Genomic DNA, 25,256 nt, shown 5'->3' on the forward strand with positions numbered 1-25,256 from the left:
CGGTCGAGCCGGCCCATGCGTGCCGAAGCATGTCTCTCCCACGTCAGATATGTGTGGATATGTAGGAAAAGCGTGAAGAGATAACAGACAACGTTCGAATGAAAATGTTCATCTGTCTGTCTTTCTGTATTTCTGCTACGTCTTCACGCCCCAACCGCTGAACCGATTTTACTGAAAATTGGCATGGAGATACTTCGACTCTCGGGAGGACATAGGATATTTGTCCCGGAAAAATGTACGGTTTTTCCGGGACAAATACGCACGCAACACGAGTTTTGGTGCAACAGAAATGCGGGCGTCATATAGTCAATAATAACTTACATTTAGTGCTCCAATCGGCGTCGCAGTTCTGCCACGGCAGCTGGTAGAAGATGCTCGCGAAAGACACGGTCATATAGTATATGGTCCAGGCTATGATTAGGTTGTAGTACAGCATGACTATACACGAGACTATGACCATGCCGTAGCCCAGGCCGCGAAAGAGCGGGCAGAACTTGTTGTAGACGGCGACGGGGCCCAGCGCGGCGTACTGACCGAACGACAGCTCCATGAACATCAGCGGCAGGCCAGCGATCACGAGCATTATCGTAAACGGTATGAGAAATGCCCCTGAAACAAAACGCATACCTGAATTTTGTATGGAATAAAATAAAAAATAAAAATTATTTACTGAATAAATTTGAAACAAATAAATTCAGAAAGTCTATATGGATTATGGAGTCACCGGTTCGGGAACTAACCGGTTGAAAATAACCGGCGTAAGAAACTCGCAATGATATGATCTGTGTAGCCCAAGTGGGATTAAGCACAGGAGCTGCAACTTAGTGCACGATTGTAGAAAATAGGTTTTATTCGTCATTTTTATAGGGAAGTTATTGTAAGTAAGCGTCACGTCCATTGTTCTAGTGAATCCGTGGTCATCCAAAGTCTCGGTCATCTATGTCCATTCGACGAGTATTTTCAAGCCAACATTTTCGATAATATCTCATTCGCAATCGCAAATATCGAATGCAAATTGACTGTACTGAGTACGGTCAATTTGCATTCGATCAATTGCATTTAGGGCACTTACTATACTTAAAGTAAGTGCCCTGACTTTAAATAAAAGCGGGAATCGAATCGACATTGATCGTATATTTTTATAGCAGAATTGTTAATCAATAATTTTACAGAATAGGACTAACGATATATTTAACTACATTAACAATTAGAGTCAAATAACTGTTAGAGTAAGACCCAATTTCACCAACCTCTGTTTGTTAAATCCTAACAAGGCATTACTTAACGGACCTTGGAAAATTAAACAGACTGTTAAAATAATTATGTCCCACAGTAAAAATTTAACAGCGGATTAGTAAATACCATAGGTAAATACAATGTTAAGTGAACAACGAGTGAACAACTAATCGTTCATTCTTATTATAAGGCGACGAAATTGCAATGTTTGCTGCAATGTGTCACTTTCTTCCATAGTAGTATAATAGTAGATAATGCTACCAAATTAAAATATCACTGATCGCATACATTTGTTACGCTATAATAGTTCTTCTTAATTTACCAGCTTAATAATTATTATCTATCAAAGCTGAAAACATGAATCATAATACAAACTTTTATTTACATATTTCGGTTTGGTAATTTTGATACAAGTTAGTATATTTGCAATATCAAGGAAAATCCGAAGGCTGAATTTTTGACACAGTGAATATAAATAATTATGCATACCTATGAAAATAATTAATAATAAGGACGTAACGGAAACATGGCGGAAAGACTCAAAAGTCAAAACAGATTCTTTTATTGATATTGCATATTATTGTCTTTGAAAGTTGTTATTTTGACTCATATAACAGCCTGTTAAATATTTAACGGACCTCCACAGCAGGAATTAAATTTAACACCGTGTTAGGTGATTTAACATGACATTAGGGCCTAGTGGAACGCTCGATAGCTCTAACAGGCCATTAACTGATTTAACAAGCCATTATTTATTTAACATTGCTTGATGAAACTGGGTCTTAAGCTCAAATAAATATCTCTACGTGTGGCCTAACTCACCTAAGTGACCTGTGACTCACGCAATTGAGGGGCGATGCGATGCTTTTATTTACTTTTGAGTTTTGATCTCATTTCGCTGTTAGCCAAAAGTAGGCTGAATTGGGAAGAAGCAAGAATCTAATCGAGAGGAAAGAACATTTTGTCAATTTTTATACTAACTAGAGATCGCTCAATGGTCGAAATTCGACCTTAGTTTAAACGACATTAGGACTACTACTAGTCTATATTTTGTAAAAAAATATTGACTTTATCATATTTTTTTCAACTCTTGTCTCTGGGATGCAGCTGATCTCAGACTGGCCGTGTAAGAATTGTCTAATAGTATCTAAGATTCAATAAAAAAAAACTATAATCCATTTTCAATTTGTCAAGTTGTTGTCAACAGACTTCAACCATAAATAAAAGAGTATAATTCGTAGGTATAGGCTTGTCACTCAAAAATCTGTCATCTTCTTGAGTGTGCGTATTGTAGTGTGTGTAATGTTTTATTTGTTAAAAAAATGTATGATAAAAGCATAATTTCAAAATAATATTAGCTCGATGCACTCCTTCACCATATAAACTATAACTGTGCAAAATTTCATTCACCTACGTTTCCCCATTTTTCGTCAAAAGGGATACAAAGTTTTTGGCTCACGTATTAATATTTATATATTATAGATTATAGATTACAAAACGATTTAATTAAATTAAAAACAAGATCTAACGATACATTTTATTAACGATTTAGTTTTAATCAGCTGTTAACGTAAAGAACATGCTACGAATTAAGCTGTAGAGAAGAAAGCAAGAAAAAAATATTTAAGCATATATAAATTTATAAGCCGTGGGCCATAAATTATCCAGTTTTATCAATATACATACTAATTACAAACGTAAGTCAGCCAGTAATAACCAATTATACCTGGGAGAGCCATGTTTCGGCACGAATGGGCCGGCTCGAACGGAGAAATACCACGTTCTCACAGAAAACCAGCGTGAAACAGCTTGCGTTGTGTTTCGCCGAGTGAGTGAGTTTACCGGAGGCCCAATCCCCTTCCCTATCCTCCCCTATTCCCTTCCCTTCCCATCCCTACCCTACCCTATTACCCTATTCCCTCTTAAAAGGCCGGCAACGCACCTGCAGCTCTTCTGATGCTGCGAGTGTCCATGGGCGACGGAAGTTGCTTTCCATCAGGTGACCCGTTTGCTCGTTTGCCCCCTTCTTTCATAAAAAAAAATAAAAAAAAATTTACCTCAAATCATAGACATAATAAATAGATGTAGATTCAATATTCAAACAACGTAGCGCTCCTGCTACGAAGAACTCTATATTATGCCTCTACGTCGCGAGATAATATATATCACAGTTACGACTAAACAGCACATTCATTTGTAACAGGAATAAAATTTCAAAAGCAAAGTAGCATAAGTGCTGCTGACCCAATTTACAAAGCAGAAATGCATTGAAATATAAAATCTTTTCCTGCAAAATGAATATGTAACTTTATTTTAACTTAAATAAACTCATTAATCAAAATATAAAATGCTCAACTCTTTCGACAGATTCACCAATGAATTTCGATGCCGAGAGATATTAAAATTATTGATATAATATTATTTTCAATCAAAAGTAGGACTCGCCACTACTTCTGATGAATTAAATGCGCAAAATGAGCGTTCAAAACTGAACTTTATTTACAAGAAAAGAAAATACATATTGAATTATTATTTACCGGTCTTGCCACCTGCGGTGTTAAGCTGCCTGTTAAAAAATTTAATGACTTATTCAAAAACCGTTACGCCTCGTGACGTTGCAACTTGAATTTAACTTAAGAGGGTGACGTACCCCAAAAATCAAACAACGTCCTTCTCTCTTCACACTCACGCCCGTCTTTCATATGCCAGGTGAGAAAGAACGACGCGGATACATCGTCAAATTAGTTTTTTCTCAATAACTCTAAAATATACAACATTTTAAAAATTCGCTAGGTCGATCTCTCAATGATAGAATTTTATACAATATTAACTTAGTTCTATGCACGGTTACGGCAATAAATGAAAAATTCGTGAAAATTAGATGCATCTTTGTGATTTTTTTCTATCGAGAAAATTTTAAGATATCGTGTTTTTGCTCAGATCGAATTCTCGGAAATATAATGTAGTATCTAATTTAAGAAAATGAAACAATTCGGGGCTTATTTTCAAGTATAAAAATGAATTATAAAATCGACACTTTAGGGCTAGTCGCCCCCTTAATGTGTTTACCGAACCTATGGACTTGATTTAAAAAAAATATTTTATAAGGTATAATATAAGTAATTGCTCTTAAATATAGACGAACATTCGAGTGTCTTTGATATCAGTGGGAGACATAAGTAAGTATAGTATTACTTAGAACTATATAACTCTACTTATAAATTGTTCTTTTTTCGAATTAAGCTACATAATATTATTTTAATTAAATGTACGCATCCACCATCTTGAGACGAGTAGACTATATTTTATTAAATAGCCGCGTACAAGTTTAAGATCGCTCGGAAAGGGGAAAGAGCGATATCAAATTTTTAGATCTCTTTGGTGGCGCGAGAAGTCAGCGAGGCGGGTGCTCGGGCCATGGACGTGCTATTAGTAAATCAGAAAAACTTCCTGAAACAATGTCATCGAGCATAAGTTGAGCAGGCGGATACACTCTTCACACTAACACGTCGAAGATAGATAAGTAGTAAACAAGTCTCAAGGATGTTACCTACAATAATTAGCGGCACATAAAGCTCATGAAATTCATTATTCATATATACACAGCCCCAGCTAGCAGACCTCTTTCCCCTGACCTCATAACGCCCGCCCTTCACTACCCTAAGCATTGTTTTTGAGTGCTGAGAAATAATCAATATGAAGAGGTGGGATTTTTTGCTGGCAAGCTAAAAATATTGAGCTTTTTATTCGAAGCGAATAATTCTTTTTTGTGCGTCTGACTTCCGATTTAATGAGTGTTCTAGATCTCTAACTATGTCAGTGTCTCTCTGCTCTCGGACCTCGGTAAACGTTTCAGAAATATAAGCGATACCTCAAAACTAATCACAAAACTTTATCTATATATATATAAAAATGGATTTTCTATTGTGTTAGTAACGCTAAAACTCGAAAACGGCTGAATGGATTGGGCTAATTTTAGTCTTAAAATATTCGTAGAAGTCCAGGGAAGGTTTTAAAGTGACACGAAGTTCACCGGGATAGCTAGTTATTAATAAAAATAAACCTAAGTAGTTTTATTAAAACATCTGTGGTTTTGTGCTAGAATACGATAGAAAACTCTGTATTCACTGGTATAATAAAAACACATATCCATATTAATTATATTCTTCTATACTAATATTATGAATGCAAATGTCTGTCCGTCTGTCGGTCTGCCTGTCTGTTACCTCTTCACGCACAAACCACTTAACCGATTTTGCTGTTTGTATGGAGATACTTTGAGTCCCGGGAATGGGAATGGACACAAATGGACATACTTTGTATCCCGAAGAAATGTACCGTCCCGCGCGATAAACAAATTTTTGCGCAACAAAGTAATTAAGGGCGTCATTTATTAAATATTATAGTCATCTATTATGTAGTTTATTATATATTATGAAACCTAGTAACTGGCCCACCACACATTTCCACTAGGATCAGTCAGATCAGTAACACACTCCTGTGTCGCTTTAATTAATCAACAGTAGTAACCAACCATGAAAACCATTTGATATTCCGATTCGCTTCAGCGGTTTCGACGTGAAGAGAAAACAGACAAACAAAAACAGTTTTGCATTTACAGTACATACATAATATACTAGTATCCAGGGTTCAGCTGATTCTTATCTCAAACTGAAATCAAGGTTCCAAGAATAAACTTAAGTAGTGAAGCACTAAGCACTTAGTATGGAATGTAAACCTAATGAAACCTACCGATCGATTCGCCGTAGGTTTACGGAACGTGAGCGGGCCCCGATGTTCCGCATTTAAAAACTTTTATCTCCGCTATTTACACTTTTACATTCCCTCTTAGTGGGTGTAAACTGCGTTCAATTTCTAATACGTAGTTCCAACGGAATATTTTCCATGAAAACGCCCGGGAGCCTGCGACGGAGCGACTCATGCTAATTAATTCCAACTTTATTAATTTGTGTAATGCCGAGGTACGTTTATAGAACCTATCATATCGATACTAATTGGACGGTGACTCGAAGGTCGATCGCATTAGCGGAGCAAAGTTAGACCTGGACTAAGTATAATTCAATAGCTCCACAATCACATTACCGCGTCAATTGGCATCCATTAGTAGTGTATTAATACACTACATGGTCCTGTGGCTAAGATCTTATCTCATGAGACAGAGAATGTAGGTTCGATCGGTGCTACCGATGTCTTGACACCGGCCACTTGGCGTCGAACTGTCAGTCCCCGGTGGACCGTAGCGGGAATTGCTTCCGCTGCGGTAAGCCGGGGCACAAGGCCGCCGACTGCGCGGAGGAGCCCAGATGCTTTTTCTGCGCCGAGCTCGGCAAAGAGAGCAACCACGTGCTGGGGACTAACGGTTGCAGCACAACAGCCAGCAAGTCGCCCGGCACGAGGAAGATTCGCAAGGCTCCCTCCAAGGCTCGGCTGCGTAAGCGGCCTGGAGCCGATGAGACAGGGGCGAAACAAAACGCCCCCGCCATGGAGGTGGAAGCCTAGGCCTGTGGGCGGTTGATCGGGGGATCACTGCCCACAACATAGGCCTCGAGAAGAAAGGCTCCCTTTGATGCCCGGGGAGCCTCTCAGTGAAGGCAGGCGGCGGCGCAAGCTGCTGCAATGATGTGGTGCCGGAAGCGGCAAGCGCTGCGGAGGATGCGGTGCGATAACATCCAGCTCCTTCGCGTGTAGCGTTGACGAGGGCATGGGGTGGTTTTAGTCGGTAAACCTCCGGTGATCCGGGGAAAGTCCGACATACCCCTGCCCCTTCCCCCGAGGGGGCGGGGGATGCGTAATGCATTTCCCCTCCTCAAAAAAAAAGCCAGTTTATGCCTTAAAACAAACTGGTTAACATTTTGATTAATACGAAAATTTAGCCAGTTTGTTTTAAGGCAGATCCCATATTAATGGGTTCTTATAATAACTCTGAAAGGTATAGTCAATCATCACCCTAATATAACCTCAAGCCGTTTAGTTTTTTTCCCATTTTTTTCCTACTGGAAAGCACACTAATCGCCCTGCGAATGAAACAACGTAACGTAATCGTCCTGCCTCTAAACAGATTGTGATACAGTGACGATCCCTTCGTCTCGGAAAATACGATAGGCGCAGAAAGGCGCGTTTCAGACCCGTGCGCTGTTTGGTCCTAACGATGCTACAATGTTATTTCAGGTAAGAAATAGATAATGGCCGATTCTGCCATCCATTGAAAAAGCCCACATAATTTCAACAAAACCGCACCGGTCGTTTCGGAGGTGTTTCGTAAACCTGAGAATGTTGTATATTAGAAGATGACGCTTACGTCTAGTTTCAATATAAAGAAATATTTCTTTGTTAAGAGCGTTTACGCCGTTCACGCTCAATTTGGCTTAAAACTGTACTTTTAAAACTTGAATAAGTCATCAACCACTTATCTTTATAAAAATGTTGATTACTTATTTTTATAGGAAATTTCACTGTCCTTACAGTAAGTAGAGAAAAAAATACGATTTTTAGAGTATTTGTACATTAAATCTCGATACCTTAACAGAGGTTTTCTTAAATTCCGTTTTAGTATCAGTTTCGAAGCTTTTAATTTACGAAACCAGCGACAGATCTAATAAGAAAAAAATAATAACCTATTGACAAGATCTTTAAGCAAATAGTTAGGAGAAAATTTTTTTTCATTTTGTTATATTACTATAAGAAATTTCAATTCAAAGAATGAGAAATATCAAGAATTTAAAACCTTATTTTTACCTATTGAGCTTACTTATTTCAATATAATAATAGCTTCATATGATAGAAGAACACTTTAATTAAAAACATACATTTTAAAAATCAACAAATATTTTGTCATTTTTTTTCTATAAATATTTTAAAACTACTATAAATCGCTGCGCGCAAAGCAATTCAAATTAGTCCGCCGCGAGGCTTGCTGAAGGAAGGACGTATCGCTCCGTGCTGCGCATGACCTTTGTTGACCCTTGTCGCGCATACCAGACTGGTGAACATTTATAGCGCGATCGAAAAATCTTGGTTCTTTGGTAAGAAAAATATTTTATTTTGTTGGTAAGTAATATATTATATTTTATGTATGTATTTTTTATGGCGGAAAATAATTTTACTATTAAAATACATTACATTACAGAACTAATGGGAAACAAAATGAAGATGTTTTTAGCAAAGAAAAGAAAACGCAAAAATGTAGTAAATTTGGAAAGTTTGGAAAAGGCAAGAGAGGCCAAAATGTTGCTATAATTATCACTGTTATCCTTACTTCAACTTATTTTTTCATTTAATTACTTACTTAGTCTTACAAATAACATGTTTTGTGTGCTTTCTGTTTGTATTTCAGGCAATATAAAAGTAAATCAACTGAAGAAACAATAACGGAAAAAGATGAATGTGAAAACCAACACGCAGAAAAGGTACCTTTCGTATTTGAATAGCAGTATTTTGACCGACTTCCGAAGTTTAGTACAGTTAATAGAATAATATGTGCTAGTTTCATGCCTAAATCATATCTATCTGCAAAGCTGAAAGCTATAAGAAAACCTGAAAGTTTGCCTGTTTGTGACCTCTACAGAGAAAAGAACGACCAACAATTACTATGGAGTTTTGGCCGCGATTACTTAAGGAGGTATCCAGTTCTGATGGTCTACCTGACCTTCGAGGAAGAGTAAAGCTGAATTTCATAGCTTATATTATTTACAGTAAGTGTAGCAATCACTTCTTTCAGTGCCGGACATTTTTAACCGACTTCCAAGGAGGATGTTATATGTTCGGGTGTGGATATATATATTTTTTTAATTTTTATTTGTGTATGTTCAACGATTACTCCGCCGTTTGTGAACCGATTTTTGAAATTTTTGTTTTGTTGTATGAGGTTTCACTCCAATTTGGTTCCATTTTCACAAAAGTGGTGACCTGATGATGGAAACCATGAGTAATCAAGGGAACTCCTCGAAATGTATATGAAAACATACAGTGATTTTGGTTTTATAAGAAGCATCCTAAGCATATGCTACTAAAACGCAAGATTTTGCACCGAGGTATACTATGGTTCCGAGGATACAAAGAGAACTCCGGATCCCTTATAGATACAAGTTTGGGGGTTTAGGCGTTGTTTTAAGAACTGAAAGCATATGCTACTATGCAAATTACATTCATCATCAGCATCATCATTACTACGCTGTCGTAGTAATGATGATGCTGATGAATGCCGACTTCAAAATGAAGATTGAGTACAGAAATAGTTGATTTTTAGCCGAATCTGGAAAAAGGCACTATTAGATAGGAAAAACTATTTTATACTTTTTAGTTCATATAATATGGATGTTATTATTGTTTTTACTTTGGAAGTCGGTTTTAATTTTTTGTTAAAAATAATAATTAACAGTTGTTTCCCACTGCCAGGCACCCTTAAACCTTCTTAAAGTATTAGACTTTGAGTCATGAGGGTGTCTGGCAGTGGGAAACAACTGTCAAAGATGTCCAGCTCTGGAAGACGAGATTTCTCAACTAACTGCGAAGAATACAAACTATGATATTGAGCTTTACTCTTTCTCGAAGGTCAGGTAGACCTTCAGAACTGGATACCTCCTTAAGTAACCGCGAGTCGCGACCGAAACTCCATAGTTGCTGGTCATTCTTACCTCTGTAGTGGTCAGAAACAGGCAAACTTTCAGCTTTTATTAAATGACAAAAGTCTGGCTGTCGCTAGCTATTTATGAATGCTTCACGACACATCAGTCTGGTCCCGTAATTGAGTATTTCAGAAAAAAATAATTATTGATTTTTTTAATGTATTTTAAAACCTTATTATTAATTATATTGATATTTAATGCAAAAAGCTTAAAAAAATGTTTACAAAAAAATGTTGTCAAAATACATCATATAAATTCAAAATAACCATATGTTCCTATTTGAATATCAAGGAGTCACCTCGATTTCTCATGGTTTCCATCACCAGACCACCACTTTTGTGAACATGGTACCTACTCGGAACAATACAATGTGCAACAAAAGAAAAAATTTGAAAATCGGATCACAAACGGCGGAGTCATCGTTGAACATACATAAAAAATATATCCACAGCCGAACGTCTAACCTCCTCGTTTTTGGAAGTCGGTTAAAAATAATTGTAAAAAAATATTATGATATTTTATGATATGTATTTAATTTAAGAATAAAATATAATAAGTATACTATGTGTGTTGTTTACTTTCAATGTAAGGGCTGATTTACCAGATAGATTTTACCTGAGTAATAAATAAGTAACTTTATAATGTGTTATGTGTATATTATTTACCCCTATAAGAACCTCATGTCATAACATATCCGACGATTGAAAAATAATTCCAAACGAAAATGTGTATCTACTTTTCAATCGTCACATTTTTTTGCCAATTAAAATTTATGATACCTAATTTGAAATATAAAAACTGTCAAAGTTGCATATTATTTATTTCTTATAGAAACTCAGGTAAAATAACTCGAACGGACTATACTATCGATAGTAAAATATACATCACTAGCACACGCACACATTGACAGATCGAAAATGGTCACGCATTTTCGGGTTATCAGGTGGTCTATACGACAGTATATACCTATTAAGTCTATGGTAGTAATAGTATGCTAAAATGTAATAGTAAATCATAATCAATAATAATAAATCGACTCGCATCGACATTGCATCCGCATTCCGCACGGATCAAAATCTTTTGATTTGACTATAATGAACCAACTCACGCACACAGTCGCACTTGCTTCTGTGTGAATAAAAGTGCACTGAATTACATGAAACTTGAATTTATGCGTACGACGTAAACGCTCTTAATATTTCTTTTTTTTGTTAATATTTTTTGTTAATAGAAATAAACATCGGATTACGAAACAGCAGAAGCAAACGTTGTCTCCGTGCAGTAGAAAGCTGAAAGAGAGCCGCCGGTCTATCCACCTTCGTGTACAAAGCTTCCACCTTACCTATCCCAAAAAAAAGTGCACAACGTCGCTTTAAAAGCTTTTACTTCAAAATAAAATGCATTTATCACAAAACTAACTATCGATAAACTATCTCAGAAAGTTGCTATCTCCAAGACATCGAATAAATTCTTTAAACCGATATTTTTAACGGTAACGGTTATAATAACGGTTTACTGATAATATGATTAAGTTGCCTGTAGCACAGTGTAATCATTACGCAGTAGACCATCTTTATTCTAAATTGCCCGAGCGTACAGCAGAATAATACTTGTGTGAAGCTGCTTTTAGACTATACTATTATAATAGCATGTAGTATAAGGCTCATAACGAAACAATATCACGTACCATAGATTAAATTATGGAACGTTCACATTGTAGTGTATATTAATTTCTTACTATTAGGGTTAATTCAGACCGCAACGCGACGCGTAGATGCATATCTAAATTTGTACTGAATTGACCGATTTTGTGAGCGTGAGACGTCTTGAAAATCTGTCAAATCCATACAAACTTAGAAATGGATCTACGCGTCGCGTTGCCGTCTGAATTGACCCTCATCTTATATCTTATTTTATTAATATAAAAAATATATGATTAACGAAATCTGAAAGTAGTTTCAGTGTTGCACAATTTTGATTTCAACACGGCTAAGTTGAATTACTGTACGTGTATTGTGCCCGTAGCGTAGCGCTGCTACGCTAGCCTCTACGCCGCGTAGAGGATATAATATAGTTAATAGTTATGTATTAGCATTAATTCATAATTGAGCCCTTCAATAATAATAATATTTACACTATGCATATAAACGTTATATTTAGACAATGTTTTATCCTTGTCTGGTACGTGGGAAAAATTCCTTTTTCCCACGGAAACATTCGGAAAAGCCAAAACATTTTATAACTTTTATCTATATAATATTATATGCAGAGAAAACGGCAAGTTTAACCGTTAAATTAAACTGACATATTATGGTTATACTAGATGACGCCCGCAACTCCGTTGCGCCAAAACTCGTTTATCGCGACGGAACCGTACATTTTTTCGGGACAAAAAGTATCTATGTCCTTTCCCGGGACTCAAAGTATGTCCATGCTAAATTTCAGCAAAATCGGTCCGGCGATTTGGGCGTGAAGTGGTAACAGACAGACACACTTTCGCATTTATAATATTAGTATGGATTGTTCATCATACTATTGATTAAAGTTTGTGTGTCTGTTACTTCTTCTAATAGTTTTTCTAATGGGGATTGTCCATTCTTTTTTAATTTTGCTCATTACAAAAACATTTCGAGGAATAAGGTCAGTGATCATTTTTCTGTATATAAATGAAAAAAATACCCATTAGTTACTTATATTTTTGAACAAATACGTTTAACCTTTGTTTGACCCTCAATGGCGTTAAATTAGCAATAAATTCGACCAACATTACGTTTCGTTCTGGTAAGCTTCTCGTATCAGCTTTCACATAATGAGAACTTGCATTTGACGAACCAGCCATTATAAATAAGATTGAAAGGAAATTTAAAACATACTACGGAGGTCCATTGGCCGCCGATGATGACGTCAGAGCGAAACTTTAATAATTTATTGAGAAAAAACTAGCCAATGAATTTCAAAATTATTTAATTTATATTCTTAAAATACCCTATTTTAAGGAAAAAAAATATAAAAAGTACATGTGATTTTTTTTGGACAATGCCCATGCCGGCAGGGGGGTTCCAAGTGGTGCACTTGCATCCCTTGAGAATCTCGGGATCAACAGTAACATGGAACATTTCGTAACCCTATTACCATGCCGTACAAAGATAGTTCGCAATGTTTCGGCACTAAATGTATTCTGTGGACGTAAATAGACAGTCACTGTTGGTCGTTAAAGTAAAAAGAAAAGAAAAGAAAGAAAACTAAAATCTGCACCCCTTGGAAATTATTTCTGCCGGCGCCCATGATCCTACCACCGCACTACGTATGTTATTGTTTTTGAGTGAAAATTAAACAGTACGATACGACCTAGTTACGACCTACAGCTTTATGTTCGATAAACCTGCGTACACGAAGAGAATAAAATATAGCCGCCTGGTTGTCTGACAAGGAAGATGATCCATGCGTCGGATGAGATGATACAGTAACGGTCCTGCGCCTGATCTTTCACCAGTCGTCTGTCCTACCTGGTTTTGAAAGTAAAGGAAGAGAAAGTGTTCTTGTAAATACAATACTCAACACTTTGGGCACCATAAAATTACACCTGTGGCAGTTCTGTGAAATCGGCCACCGTCACCGAAACCGGTGTGGAAGGCATTAAATGCTTTTGAGAGTGAGTTAATTTACTAGGCCGTGTCACACTCATACCCGGAAATTAGGAGCATCCAGGCGTAATGAAGTTTATTAAAACGTTTTTCTAGAAAATGTCTCGACGTAGTTAAGACATTTTGCAGCCTGACATTCTCCTTTGAGGAGACGTGAAATGGAAATTAGCATTTAGCTGTGCCTCAGGTAGTCGCGTAATTACGACTTACGAGCTCCAGTCTTAAAGGATACTGACTCAAATGCATGGATAAGTTGTGCATGTTACAGAGAAGTTATAATATCCGCTTACTATCATCGTATTCGCATGGCTGTGACAGATAATGTGAGCAAACAGATTTCCGAAAGAAATTGAGTTGTAAGTATATAATATATCTGTGACGTTACAGCTTCGTCTAAAGGGTTGGTTGTGGAGTGAGCAAAGTAATTAGTGTCTAAAAACCCTAGGCTGAAAATACACGGCCGAAGTTCGGCATGATTACGCTTGCCATGTATTTTAAATTACTGATGACACACCATGCCGAAATTACGTCGCGTTAAATTGTATGCATAGCGCATTGCAGGAGTAATTATGCCGAACTTCGGCCGCGTATTTTCGACGTAATGTGTTTAAGAGACGAGACGAGAGTTCTAGAGAGATGTAGAAATCGTTCAATGGTATTCTGATTGTTTTAATTTTGACTAACAATAAACATTAAAGTTATAAATTACATAAGTAATTTCAATTGCGTAGAAGGCCCTTTAACCTTTTTTATCCCCCAGTACAATTTATGATGAGCTCTAGTTAAACGAGGTATATAAGAACCACTTTTTGGCGGATTGCCATCAGCCGCTATGAAAGGGCGTATCCCGAATCTGTTAACTGTTTTACTTAGAACACTTGCTACGATCGGACTTCCAACTTTCCGCAACTTTCCGTCCTGACAGGGCGTCGCGTAGAGGTAAAAGGGCCATTTTTTTTTTTTTTTTTTTAAAGAAGGCAGGTCACTGTAGCCCTGACGTCACTGCGACCCATGAGGATCTATTGTGACTCCTTCGCACTAGAGTATCATCCCCAACCCTATACTGCTCATAAATTGAACGATATGGTTGGGGTTGGTGCCACGAATTTCCTCTGTGGAAGAGTATTCGTGGCGACCAAGGTGCCTGTTCCTGCTCTGTAGTAGAGCAGGGCAGTCGAGGAGAAGGTGAATAGGTGTTTCATCCTCCTCCTCACAGAATCTGCAAGTCATTATGCTACAAATACCCATTCTGTTTAGGTGTTTGTTGAGCTTGCAGTGCCCAGTTAGGCTTCTGGTAAGGATTTTTAATTGGTTCCTACCCAAGGTGAGCACTAATTCTGATTGTTTCTTGTTGAAGTCAGGAATTAGTGCCTTGGAGTGTTCAAGGCCAGGGGTCTCAGCCCAGTGCTTCCTGCATAGTCTGTGACCCCATTCCTTGAGCACTTGCTTTGTGGTACTGGGAGTTATACCACAGACTGGTTCTGGACCATATATGAGACTCTCGGCCCCAAGCCTAGCCAGCTCGTCAGCGGTTTCATTGCCGGGGACGTTGCTGTGGCCCGGGACCCATACTAGGCGGATGTTGTTGTTCCTTCCCAGCATGTTTAACGTCTCAATGCATTCCAGAACTAATTTGGACGAGACTTCTGCGGCAGTCAGTGCTTTAAGTGCAGCTTGACTATCGGAGAAGATAAAAACGTTTTTATTAACTAGGGCCATCTCCAGGCATCTCCAAAAGGGCCATACTTCGATAGACAAATAATAATAATGCTTTATTACAGGCAATAAAATCAGACAAAAACGGAGTAGGGTTTGCTAGACCCTCTTCATCAATAATATGGCCCAACTCGTGAGGGTAGGTCAGCCCTGCAATTTGTTGCAAATGGTTGCGATTGCCAAAAGTCAACAAAAGTCCTTAAGCCTATTAGGATCAACGGCATTATTTAAATGGCAAACCGATAACATTTCACGTCGTTTGTAAAGCCGCATTATTATTATTTTATTCGCCGCCATGCGCAGCTTCCTTCAATGCTGTAGTCTCAAGGCAAATATACGAAATTACCTCCACCGTTGTTGTAGCAGAGGTAGGGGAACCGCCAGACGTTGCCCAGGCCCACGCTGTAGCCCAGCAGCGAGAGCAGGAAGTCAAACCTCCCCGTCCAGTTGCCCCGCTCCGGCTCCACCTCCTCGGCCAGCGGCTCCTGCGAGGATTCCTCGCGACACTGCAACAAAAGACCAGATCTTTAGAAGGGTTGTGACTTGAGACGCTCACAAGAAGCGAACTCTTGGCCAGGGTGTGCGGTGGCAACGTATTTACAACACGAATCTATTGATACCTCATTCGTCACAATCGGATCGGCTTAGGCTCAGTGGAACCATTTAAATACATAGACTGATATATCTTCCTTCAATCTATTCTTTACTGCACACGATTAGATAATAAAAAGTTTTTCAGCAAAAATGCTATGAAATAACCAAAGCGATATATCATTAATTTTTATTAACAATTCGCGTAATATGTCTGGCGTTTAAAAAATATTAATATTACAGAATCAGTAAACATCGGTTGGTATAGACCGATGTTTACTGATTCTGTAATATTAATATTTTATTATTTCTGTAATATTAGTATTCTTAATATAACGCTATAACAAGCAATACCATAATTAGGTAGTAAATAGGTATTAATTACTAAAGAGGTCTATGATTATGACATTACGCGCCTTCATACATACATACTTTACACTCGTACCTGCATAGGTATTAGGTATACATAATATTATAGCGACACATAATATTTAGTTAGGTACACATAATCTACAAAATCGGATAAAAAAAACAATATTGTTATTGATAAAGTATTGTGAACTACTCAGACAGGATTAATCCTGTAATTCCAGAAAAAAAAATGTTTATCAAGTTTTCTAAATCCATTTTTTTTTAATTATTCACAGGAATCTTATATCTTTAAACGAGCAATTCTTGTAATAATTGGAATCTCGGAATCGGCTCCAACGATTTTCATGAAATTTGGTATATAGGGGGTTTCGGGGGCGATAAATCGATCTAGCTAGGAATCATTTTTAGAAAATGTCATTTTATTCGTGTTTTATACTAGCTATTTGACTAGTATCTTATTTTACAAGATACTAGTCAAATAGCTAGTATCTTGTAAAATAAGAAATATTTCGATGGCTTTACGAATATATCAGGCGTGAAGAAGTGTCAAAGATCCTTAAGAAATAATTTACTTACGTCTGGATAATTCATGTCGACGGTGGGCAGGTTCTTGGCCACCGCCGGAATGGGCGACTTGCATTGGGTTTCGGGCTTCATGCTGCTATTGTTCGGTCATCAATCGAATGCTATAGCATTTTTAAATCACTCGAGCGCGAATCTCGTAGGTAGTAGCGAGTGCCGATCTCGACGAGCGCATAACCCGGCTCCGTCTACGCGCTCAGCGGGGAGCGAAAGCGGACCCCGAAAAGTCCCTGCCTCATTTAAACGATTAAAAGGGAAACAAACGAGGCGACGGTCGGTTAAACGTATATTAAATCGAAAAATACTAGACGGCCGAACGCAGGAACGCGCAGATGTCAAGTTTCGCATCGACCGAACTCTGAATGAACATCTAGGTCAATATCAAGCCTCCGCCGAGCCCTCGCCCCGCGCGACCCGCCCGCCCGCCCGCCTCTGAAACAATCTCACCCACACGTCGCACCGAAATGTCCTGATCCCGACGATATCCGTTTGTAGTGTTATTGTTTCGAATCGTAATGGACTCTCGACGTTCCGGCAGGTCCGAATAATTATTTTGAAAAAATTACATAATTTCGGGGTGCTCCCTAATCAGGCGGGCCGATAAGGCCCGAAGGTTACGTAACTATGGAGCGTATATGTACTGAGACAATCATTGAAGGGTGAAATAAGGGAATTTGCATAAGTGCATAGGCGCAGGGCTCTCCGGCGGGCGGGCGGGAGTCGGGATGTTGCGACAGAAGGTCGGTGGAAATGGAGCGGCGTATTGATTACACGCGCGCTCCTGCCGCCGGCCCACCGCGTGAGGGTAGGTCACTTCTGCATCTCTCATGGAAACCGAAAGTAAGAAGAACTCCGGAAGCGTTGGTCATTGATAAAAAGTAGACGCAACGGCATCCGTGTTGAGCACTGAGCAGGGACGAACTCAGCGCTATATATTGAAATGAAGCCACTACGTTTTCTTGAAATTGTAGTCTAATTATTATGTTTAAAGATCTACTAGAAAGAATTAATTTCAAATGTAGCGAGTTATTACTTATTGCACTAGCATGACTTCGTCAAGATACTTACCGATATTATGACAACCATTCCTAGAAACACGGTACATTTGCGGCCGCAGTCCGCACTCAAAGACAGTTAATGATTTACCTTATAGTTGTTATTTTGTGATAGAGTACTTACATACTATGACATAGACAGGGTAATTAGGAGGGTGAATAAGATTTCAATAAAAAAAGTCAGTTAAAACTGTGACAAAAATGTAAGTATGACATACATTTATTTTTTTTATTTAAATATGTACCCTCACTATTTCTTTGTAAATAATTATACATTGAAGAACTCCCGTACGACACAAGAACTATCGCACTTCATTTTGTTTTGTTTCGTTTGTATAGAAATAATAAACACTTTGTTGTTACTGTGTTTAATTATAAATTATATATTATTATAATTCAAAAATATATTAAATTGCACTCCGTGAGTGCCAACAGACGCGAAAACGAAAAACAGGAGCAGGCATTTATTACGGGAGGTACGGCGCGGCGCATGTGGCTTAATTTTCTTCCTCTGCCATAAAAATTACGAATTTTTGGTCAGGTCACCTTTTCTGACACTACTTTAACACTTTTTATCTACTTATCTCTAAAAAGCGCTCAACGTTGTAAAAAAAAATCACTTCAAAAATAGCAACATAAGTCAATTATTATTTTAATATCTCTTAGTGCAACAGTACCATAAGAACGTTTACGACTTGCATTGAATACGCTTGGTCCCGTACATAAGAAGATAATATATTGAGATATGTACAGTAATGGGGGAACCCGTGTCAAGCGCCACCTTGTAATCCGGCGCTGGCCATGACCTACAAAGATACGATTTGAATAAGAGAGCCTTCGCACTACCTCCGATCCGGATTCGATCCACACCCCTGAAAATACGGTCCAGATCAGTAGACGTAGAATCAATATTTCTATGATATAGCTTACGCATGTTCCCCACTTCTATTCGTCATCCGTGAATCGGGTTCGGATTCGGATCCGAATCCGGAGGCCTACTACGAAACCGTTTTGAGACTCTGCAGACCCAAACAATCGAACGAGAATGCCGCGTCCTACTGTAACAAGGGGGCTAACCCAAAATTGTCGAGTTTATAATTTATTTTTATTCTTGAAAATAAGCCCCGATTTGTTTTATTTTGTAAACATAGATACTACATTATATAGTTCCTAGAATTTGATCTGTTTGAAAACACGAAATCTTAAAATTTTCTCGATAGAAAAAAATCACAAAGATGCATCTAATTGTAACGATTGTTTCATAATAATATATTGCCGAGGCCGTTAAGTTAATATTTTAACACATTGTATAAAATTCTATCATTGAGACAGTGACCTGGCGGATTTTTAAAATATTGTATATTTATCGAGTTATTAAGAAAAAACTAACCTGGCGATGATTCCGCGTCGTCCTTTACACCTGGCATATGAAAGACGGGCGTGAGTGTGAAGAGAGAAGAACAATGTTTGATTCTTAGCATTAGTCGCCCTCTTAATTCACGTTTGTTAGAATAGGACGCGGCATTCTCGTTTGATTGTTTGAGTCTAAAAAACGGTTTCGTTGTACGCCCCCAGGACCGGAGCCTGAGGGGACGTAGTGCGAAAGCGCTCTAACGGCGAAATTCAGTTTCAATCTTCCGTCATCCTCGTTAATTTCGTGACTTCAGAATATGTTGGTATGATGCCACGCACCGACACAGACATACAGACAGACACGTCAAAATTATAACACTTCTCTCTTATTGGTTGGGAGTTAAAATTGGTAATAAAACTAGATAAGTACTTAAATATAATATATCTATTATCTAAGTACCTACTTATAATCAATAGAAATATGTTACATATTTTTAAGCCTAATGGAATTGGCCTTGCCACCCTTCCCTGCACCCTCATGGCATCCCTGCACAGTGCTCACACATTGCACCATAATGGCACACAGATATGCATAATTATCCACCGATTCCGGGAAAGCCTGTCAAGCGGGGTCCGATAGGGGGTTCCCCCCCCCCCCCATGTTCCCCTCCCCCTTAAACTAAGTAATTACTATGTGCAACGCAGTTGCATTTTTATTTCTGCCTTTATAGGCAGAAATAAAAATAGAAATAAAAAAACTTATGTATGTATAGGTAAGAGGTATTGCGCCTCATATTATTTGTAATCCAAAATCACGAAACCCGAAATTTGAGGCACAAAGTTATAGTCATTGTATTAAGAGCCTGCTGTCAAAAATATCAAAGCCCGCTAGCCTCGCCTACACACCCCGCTATCCTCTAATCGTGATATTATAATGATTCCATGAATCGTGCCACCGAGCATTGTGCTTTGCGCTGCAGCTGATAGTGAACAATATCGTGTAACAACGGTAAAACGGTTCCCGCATTATAGCACGAAAGTAAAGGTCGTAAGTCCCAAAACTGTTTTCGATGATTATTGATTACTCAAAAATTAAATACAATACTTACAAATATTTCCTTTAGCCATTATTTTATAAAGTGTATGATTTTAGTAGTGCAAGTTATTTAATTATAGTAAGTAGTAACTCAATAAGTGTAACAGATATTTGTTGAAAAGCCCAGAAAGATTCATAATTTCGAAAAATATAACTATCGAGTCAAAATAAGTGAATCGTGTTTTCCGTTAGGCAAATATCAGATAAATATAGGTACAATCTACGAATAATCTATATATATAAAAATCAATTGCTGTTCGTTAGTCTCGCTAAAACTCGAGAACGGCTGAACGGATTTATCTTATCTTGGTCTTGAATTATTCGTGGAGGTCTAGGGAAGGTTTAAAAGGTGAGAAAAATTCGAATAATTGCCGGGAAAATCCTCAAAACAGCATTTTTCTATTTCCCATACAAACGTTTTCTAAATAAAATGGAGAGTCAATTTGTAATTTATTACCGCTGCATAAAGTTCAAATTCGCGTGCGCGTTGGAGGACCTAATATCGCGTTCTGAAACTCAACAAAAGTGAAAGTGAATCGCGAACGCGACAAAATTGCATAGTCTCAAAATACATAGTACATAAATAAACACAATTTTAGCTAACTTCAGTTGTTACTCTGTCCGATTATTTTTTTATTTTAGCTAACTTAAGTTGTTACTCTGTCCGATTATTTTTTTAATAAGACTATATAGAAATCGAAAGATAAATCTATATATATAAAAATCAATTGCTGTTCGTTAGTCTCGCTAAAACTCGAGAACGGCTGAACGGATTTATCTTATCTTGGCCAATTTTGATGAAATTTTTTGTGTGTGTTCGTGGAGATTCGAGAATGGTTTAGATTTACAGTTTGGTCTACTGGAAAATGTTTTTTCAATTAATTTCTTATTTATAAGGAGTTGTTGATTTTGGAATGTTTTACATTAGATCCGGCGGACGACGCTATCATCGCATTCAATATTATTCTATTTCAATTTTAGTTTGTCCTGACAGATGGTGCTACGATTAATTTGAAAAAAAATTTGTTATTCAATTCATGTGCTGATTAAAATATTAAATAAATAACACATAGGCTACAATTTTAACCGACTTTCAAAATGGGGGAGGTGTTATGTTCGTTTTCTTATATTCAACGATTACTCCGCCGTTGGTTAACCGATTTTCAAAATTTTTCTTTTGGTATATAGGGTATCATCCCAATTTGGTATTATATTCAGAAAAGTGATGATCTGATGAAGGATCCATAAGTAATCGAGGGAACTCCTCAAAACTTATAGGGAAACATATGGTGACTTCGGTTTCGTGAGAAGTATTCTAAGCATATGCTACCAACAAGTAAGATTTTGCACCGAGATATACCTGGTATACTGTGGTTCGGAAGGTGCTGAGAGAATTCCTGTTTCTTTATAGATACAAGTTTGGGAGTTTCGGCGTTGTTTTAAGAACAGAAAGCATATGCTACTATGCAAATTACATTCTTCATCATCATCATCATCATCATCACTACCATATCATAGTCTTTTAGATCGAGACTCGAGTTTGTCAAGCGATAATTAAAAAAAATCTATATCTACCTAATATTATAAACCTGAAGATTATGTTTGCTTGAACGCGTCAATCTCAGAAACTACAGGTCCGATTTAAAAACTTATCTCAGTGTTAGATAGATCATTTATCGAGTAAGACTCATCATTTATCGAGAAGGTTATATTATATTATTACTCTAAGACTAATACGACAGAAGAAACTCAGGAAAATGTGGGAAAAACGGGGGAAATATTTTTTATGGGAAAATGTACCTTCGGATTCTGTAAAATTTCTAATTTACGCGGGCGAAGCCGCGCGGGACATCTAGTAAAAACTAAAAATAAATCTCAATTTCATTTAAGTCAATCAACTTCCGGGAATACTTTTTAGAAAACACACCAAAATTTGGCAGCCCGCTAATTTTTTACTTATGTATGGGAAAACTTACATTTATACGTGGGAGAGCCATGCTTCGGCACGAATGGGCCGGCTCGACCGGAGAAATACCACGTTCTCCCAGAAAACCGGCGTGAAACAGCGCTTGCGCTGTGTTTCGCCGAGTGAGTGAGTTTATCGGAGGCCCAATTCCCTTCCCCTTCCTCCCCTATTCCCTTCCCTTCTCATCCTTACCCTCCCCTATTACCCTATTCCCTCTTAAAAGGCCGGCAACGCACCTGCAGCTCTTCTGATGCTGCGAGTGTCCATGGGCGACGGAAGTTGCTTTCCATCAGGTGACCCGTTTGATCGTTTGCCCCCTTCTTTCATTTAAAAAAAACTGATAGTGCTCGGGCGCTATAGTCTATACAAATCACAAAAAACTTTTGTCTTTCAGCGCTGCTACTTTTACAGCGAACTCTGTTAGGGACCCTTACACATCCTAAAGTTTTATCACTTAGTTTTGTTACACCCTGTATATATAACCATCACCAATAAGGTAACAATATGTACTTAATTGCTACATGAGAACACACGTTTAATTATTGTAAGAGTTCTATAATTTCGAGCGCTGTGGTGTTCAACGACTGCTTGCATTCAAAAGTTAAAAAAAAAACCAGAAAAATTAATATAGTGGACAAGAGCTGATGATGACGAAGCAACTTGTTGCAATCACTTCATGCGCCTAGCCCTAGACTGTAAACTGTAGAGTGTAGACCTACGCTGCTTACTGGCAGTGGCATATCGACTCAAGTGTCTGTTCAACCAAACCGACACATCCAACGACAAGAGAGCTGATTTGTATCGTCTATGATTAATCGATTGAAGAGTATTTAAATCTACTTACAAAATCTGGCGAAGTCCGAGTCGGACGCGTACACGAATGACGAAAGGTGAAGATACAACGGTACGGACGGGATGTCAATGGACTATACAGGGTGTTACAGAAGCGTAGCGTGCCCTGTATACCTAAACAAAATTTGGGGGCCCTTAGGAAAGTTAAAACTTCTCACAAAATATTTAAAAAATCTCATGGGGTGTTGTCAACTTTGGAACTAAACTTTTACGCGGGTAACAAAGGTAATGCTTTTTTAACTTTGTCATTTGTGAATTTAAGAAATAAATATTAGGAAAGTTTGTATTAATATTTGCATACTCACGTGGGGGCCCCCAAGGCCCCGGGGCCTCGTATAATTGATGCGGCAGATACGGCGGTAGCTACGCCCCTGGGGTGTAACGAAACTACGAGTAAGGCCCGATAAATGATAATAATTTAGAGTGTGTATGTGTTCCTTGTAGAGAGTTCACTGTGAAAGTAGCAGCGCTGAAAGGCCTTTTTTTGTGATTTGTAATGGGCAAGCGCCCCAGTGGCCTGCGTCACGAGTTTTCCCATACAAAAGTGAAATAAATGCCTTTTCAGCGCCGCTTTTACAGTGAACTCTATTCACATTTCACGGGACTCATACGCACCCTAAAGTATTATCACTTAGCTTTGTTACACCCTGTCATGGGCGCCGGCAGAAATAATTTCCAAGGGGTGCAGTTTCTAGTTTCTTTTCTTTTTAGGTACTTTTTACGAACAACAGTGACTGTCTATTTACGTCAACAGAATACATTTAGTGCAGAAACATTACGAACTATCTTTGTACGGCATGTTAATAGGGTTACAGACGGCTTTTTATTTCAATAATTCCTGTTGATCCCGAGATTCCCAAGGGGTGCAAGTGCACCACCTGCACCACCCTGTCGGCGCCCATGCACCCTGTATATTTATATAAAATTTATTTGAAGACTTATAATATTATATCTGAATTAGAACTAGGTATGTATGGGACTTGAGAGCCTCTTTTAAAAAATTGTTTTATTTCTAGCACGGGTAAAGGTTCCCGAACTTTTATTGACCTGATTACAATCCAAGCAAATTTTTATATTTCGATTTGATGTTCCTAAAATATGGATTGTTCTTTTTGTAGGACAATGTTACTGTTAAATTATATAACTATCAATATACAAAAAAATCTGCTGTTTAGGGTTCCGTAGTCAACGAGGACTTGTTGACTACGGAACCCATAAATCCCAAAGTTAAGTTATCCCAAAGATGGATGTCTTTGCCTGCCCAATACAGCGAGCGACAAGTTTGTCAATTCAATATAATAATAATATCTTCTTGTGTATATCTGGGGGCACGGCAGTGCCCCAGCCAAGCTTTTTAGCAAAGGCACGGCACAAAATCTCGGCGGTACCAGCCTAGTAAAACTGGCCGAGATTTTGTTGTGTGCCGTACGTGACGACGCATTGATACTATGGCGCACACATACAAGCCACGCGCGGTGCCTTTGTATGAAGATAACTTACTTCCCTTCCTTTTACTATGGCACGGCCGTACCATACTTTTCTCGAAGCGGCTCGCGGCGATTTCACACCCCCTTTATCTTCAATGTTAACAAAGCTAGGGATTTAGAATTTCGGTCACTAGGAGCAAGTATTAAAACTAGCTTAATCTCCAAATAACATGAAATTTTAATAAATAGTTTAATAGTTACGGATGGTCAAAGATCATTTTGTCACTCACTGACTGACAGATCATCAAAATTCTAAGGTACTTCAAGCAGACTAGAACCTTGTCTTGAAATTTGGTACTCGGATAGGTCTTTATTCACAATGAAAGTAAAAATTATGAAACCGGCCAAGTGTGAGTCGGACTGGCATACATAGGGTCGTAAATTTGTATGGGAGCCCCCCTTAAATAATATTTTTATTTAATTTTTATTATTAATTATTAAAGTTAAAATACAGTTGAGTATTTTCTGAAATTTTCAAAAACCTTACTGTTACCATTATGGCTATAGAGCAAAAAAGGGGAAAAAATGGTGTTTGTTGTATGAGACCCCCTATTAATAATTTTTAATTGGAATTTTATTTTAATACTATATATTAGACTACATATTAGCTTTTATAACGACACTAGAAATACATAATTTTTGAAAATTGCAACCATCTAGC

At 37.9% G+C, this 25,256-nt stretch overlaps 1 protein-coding gene across 1 annotated transcript in view; it reads right to left on the reverse strand.

The window, feature by feature from the left end:
• LOC121728845 (sodium- and chloride-dependent glycine transporter 1-like) overlaps positions 1-17,121 on the reverse strand; it is a 32,499-nt gene extending 15,378 nt beyond the window's left edge. The window contains exons 1-3 of the mRNA XM_042117153.1: positions 16,781-17,121; positions 15,588-15,747; positions 322-609 (exon numbers count right to left, since the gene is read on the reverse strand). Coding sequence (XP_041973087.1) covers positions 322-609; positions 15,588-15,747; positions 16,781-16,861 — 529 coding nt within the window. The 5' untranslated portion in view covers positions 16,862-17,121. The remainder of the gene's footprint in view (positions 1-321; positions 610-15,587; positions 15,748-16,780) is intronic.
• Between the last annotated feature and the right edge of the window lie 8,135 nt (positions 17,122-25,256).

Source organism: Aricia agestis, chromosome 7, assembly GCF_905147365.1.
Source record: "Aricia agestis chromosome 7, ilAriAges1.1, whole genome shotgun sequence".
Lineage (NCBI taxonomy): Eukaryota > Metazoa > Arthropoda > Insecta > Lepidoptera > Lycaenidae > Aricia > Aricia agestis.